General features: G+C 43.1%; 1 protein-coding gene across 1 annotated transcript in view; it reads right to left on the reverse strand.

The window, feature by feature from the left end:
- Positions 1-2,596: 2,596 nt before the first annotated feature.
- LOC107705364 (son of sevenless homolog 2-like) overlaps positions 2,597-4,231 on the reverse strand; it is a 19,289-nt gene continuing 17,654 nt past the window's right edge. The window contains exon 22 of the mRNA XM_016508622.1: positions 2,597-4,231. This exon is cut by the window's right edge and continues 8 nt beyond it. Within this exon, the coding sequence (XP_016364108.1) occupies positions 3,984-4,231 (248 nt within the window). The 3' untranslated portion in view covers positions 2,597-3,983.

Raw genomic sequence — 4,231 nt, forward strand, 5'->3', positions numbered from 1 at the left:
ACCAGCACGGGTCAGCTCCAGGCATGACGAAGCGGATATCGTCCTCCTTTGGAAGGCCAAACAAAGTAGTTTCACTTTCACACTTTCGACATGGCGGCGGCAACAACAGCGAGAATAAAAGTTACGCCTTCTTTCTTTGCATGAACATTTGGGCGGCGTTATGCAAATCTTCCCACATTGTGACGTAGACATGTGGGGGTGTGTTTAAACTAGGCATTTTAGGAGGGCGTGGACGAGTCTTAATTTTATAAAGAATATCTCTTTGGATTTGAGACTTTAGTCTTTGCAACTTTACAGATCTTCTTTATGCACCAAGAGCTTGTAACACAATCATATGACCCCTTTAAGACTTGCATGGGACATTTTACTTCCTGTTGTGTCCACACGCTCTCAAGTGGCCAAGACCGCAAGTGTCGCGCTATATGTTTTGATTCATTTAAAAGAACCGGCTCATAAGAATCATTCATTCGTGAATAGGACTACACTGATCAAGTTGTTTATGCTTGCACTTGTAGCTCAAGAGAACAACAACAGAAAGAAGGTGCAGTCTTTTATCGCATCACAGTGAATACTATTTGCATACTCTCATTCACAATTCTTGTAAAAATTGTATTTCTTTTATTGGTCTATCATTTTTAATACTTGTGCAATTTGTGATGAATATTAGGCTATCTGTAGTTTAATACGATTCATAGAGCAAAAAATGGTTAGTCTGCATGTCACTATTTTATTTTAACTTTTCTTTTCTTTTCATTCATTCATTTTGTATCCCTTGTGTCATGTGGAGTTTAAGAAGAGGGCTCTTATCCCTATTCAGTGTTCACTCCCAGCCCCCCATGAAACAAAAGTCTGTGATGACATCACCTAGTTTTCTCAATGAGTAATCCACAGGGACAGCTCATGAGATGTCTTATTCAAACTCAGATTATCTCCACAAATCCAGTTAGCAGCGAAACTGTGCCACTTCCTCACAATACTTTTACTTTTTCTTCTTTATTTCCATCCTTTTTCTCCCTTTCATGTTGTTTTCTGTAGTTGCTGAAAAAAAATGTTGCGAAATGCAAATAAGTTTTTGGTCAATAACTATTAACTGCATCCGCTTTTTTGCTGTTTGTCTTTGAGCCAGCTAATTTATTCAGTCATTGTTGTTTTCACATTAAGCTCCGGGTCAGTGTGTGCAAGTTACCTTGTCACTCATTCATTTGCTTGTCTAATTCAGAGGATTAATTATGTTAATTAAAGTTAATGCTACACGTGAGCTCTTAAAGGAGCAGTTCACAGAAAAACACTACATAAATTCCTTTTTAAAAGTCTAATAAGGTAAGGGGCTGCTGAATAGTTAGACAGTACTGAAAAGGCCATGCACCCATTCGGTGCAAAAAGAGAAAACCAAATTATACGGTACCACCGGTACTTAAGAAAACCTGGTACCGTGACGTTTTCATTTTTTTTGTACGGACTTGGTACCGAAATACCGGGTCTTTTGACAACACTACTCCAAAGAGAAAGGAAAAATTGAAATCGCATCATATGACCCCTTTAATAAATAATGGACGAAGACAAATTATATTTTGAATACTTAAAATGCATTTAACAATATTAATGTTCCATTATATTGCAGGCTCTTAATGATTGAAATAATATTTTTCTGCAATTAAAGTTTATTAGAACTATTAAATTCTCTTTTGTAGTTGCCCTAATGAAAAGCTAATTCATGAATCCAGAGTTAACTAGTAAACCTTTATAAAAGTGACTTATTGGCTTTATGTGACCCAATATTTTAGTTGCCCTAATGAAAAGCTAATTCATGAATCCAGAGTTAACTAGTAAACCTTTATAAAAGTGACTTATTGGCTTTATGTGACCCAATATTTAATAGGCTATAAGTAATAATGCCATATTTCTACAGTGTCAGTACCTGCATGTTAAATAGCCTAGGTGTGGTGGTGTGGATTAAATTGCTTAATGTAGCTTCACCACAGAGACTTTGCTGTTCACATATAAATGTCGTGTGTCGAATTCAAATGGGCAAGCGCTGCTTATCATCACTTCAATAGAGCGGCGAAAGTGTCGAGCTGCAGTCGTTGTCAGCGCCGTGCGGGCGCGAGACACCGGTCCGGTGTGGTCCAGCTGTTCTCTTGCGCTGCGCTGTTTAATCAGGTAACTTAGTGCCGTTTCATCACTTGGCTTTTAGTGTTTGTTTCCCATGCGCTACAGTAGAGCCGAGGCGATTAAAAGATACCCGCAACTCTAGTGTAGACGAGTACAAAGGCATTTTTATTGCTCACATCTTTTGGACTGAAATAGCGCAGACACTAATATGTGGGGGCGTGGTGGGATTTCGACAATCAGCACACCGGGAAAAGCTCGGGTGTTCCGTTCTAGGTCTACTTTCCTTTCCTCCACAGCACAGCCAATCACGTCGGGCCCCCTCAATCCGCGGGCCCTGGGGCTTCAGCCCCGCCTAGCCCTTATGTTAATCCGGCCCTGCTCACAACAGCTAAATTCAACAAACGTCTTCCAGCATGATGTGATCTGTCAGAGAGAAATAAACACTTTGATGTAACAGAATGCACATAAACAGAGGAATAAAAACATTCAGTAGAAAATAAGACTGCGAGTTTATTAATGAGTCTCATGGAGAACATGGTACAAAAGCAGTTACAGGCCTTGAATGCTCACACACGCACGCACACACACACAGTGAGTTTTTGGGAATTACTAACACTTCAAACCAACTGACCAATCATCTCAGTGGAAGTGGCCAGGATGAGATTCTACACATACAGGATGTGACATCACTACAAAACACTGCAGTCCCTCAATGGCTGATCGCCTCGGAGACCATATCCGTGGTCGATTGGATAGGAATTGCTCTGGTGATGAAGCCCTTCCTGTATGGACCTGGTTCGGTTGATGGAGCGGACCTGAATGAGAGCAGGAGCCGTGATTTACAATAGAACATTCTGACCGTGTCCCAAAGTTCATGAGTTTTGGGAAACAGCCCGACAGTTGTCCTGACCAGCCCAGAGGACAGGGGTTAGCAGGACAGGGTCATAAGGTCACAGGATTGTGAGTTTGAGTCCTCTGCTTCTCTGTAACAGTACTGCCCTAAAGTGCAAAAAAAGGCTCACCGCACACTATTAAGACGCACAAACTTGACACTGGTCCACACCAAACTCTACAACAGTGTGTGAATCCGGTGGGTCTCAGACTGAGATTGTCAGTAGATACATCTGCAACTGGGCCACGGTGCCGAGGTGAGTAGTGAGGGCAGATATGTCACTCTGTACAGAATACTTGGAGCGTATGCACACAAACGGACGAACGGATGTGTTGTCTAGACATTTGTTCTAAGCATGGTCAAGGCGAATGCTTTCAGACAGTTACATTTTGTTCAGTACTGATATTGAAGGCACATTAAGAGTCTGGTGCGGAAATCAAGGGGCGTAAGTATCGGTTTGTGATGAATCGACGAATAGATGAGTACGCCTTTGAGGGGAGGGGTTAAGACATCATATTGGCTTTAAATAGTAAGGAAATAGTAAGGAAAAAGCTCTCACCAAAATGTCAAGAGTTCACCTGAAGGGTACAATCTCTGGTCAAGGTCACGGCTGTGAGTTAAAGGCAACCGAAGAGAGGCGTGCTGAGGGTGTTCGGGTTGAACCCTGGTTGACCTTTGACCTGCAACCAAATAAACATCCACAGCAGAGTCTGACGGTGGTGAAAGGCCTCAGAGCAGCATTTCCATCAGTGAATGTGCTGTCAACGAGCACATGACCTTGTGTAGCTCTGCACGCTGAACGTGACGGATGTGAAAAATGAGTGATAATCACATTCCTCAAGAGCAATGAGCGTCTTCAGGTTTTCATTAGCATCAGATTGTCTGGTTCCAGGTTAAACTTTTTTAAAACACACACACACACACACACACACACACTCACACACACACACTCACGTCTGTATTTTAGGGTGTGATGCTCTTATTCATTGCTGTCCCTGTTGTCGACTAGCGAGAGAGTGTGTATGGATGGCTGTGAGAGAGTGTGTGTGGACTGAGAGAGTTCTCTCTTGTAAGTCTTGGGGGGCAGTTTTGGCAGCGCGGGGGTGGAGTTGTGCCGAGGCGGTATGGGAGGGGCCGGAGTGGGCGGGGGCAGGTGGACCAGACTGGGTTGACTGACGCTGGGTGTGCAAGGGCGCCGAGGCACACGTGGAGAAGGCGTGCCGGGGG

The sequence above is a fragment of the Sinocyclocheilus rhinocerous genome, unplaced genomic scaffold (genome assembly GCF_001515625.1).
Source record: "Sinocyclocheilus rhinocerous isolate Xijiao unplaced genomic scaffold, SAMN03320098_v1.1 scaffold564, whole genome shotgun sequence".
NCBI lineage: Eukaryota > Metazoa > Chordata > Actinopteri > Cypriniformes > Cyprinidae > Sinocyclocheilus > Sinocyclocheilus rhinocerous.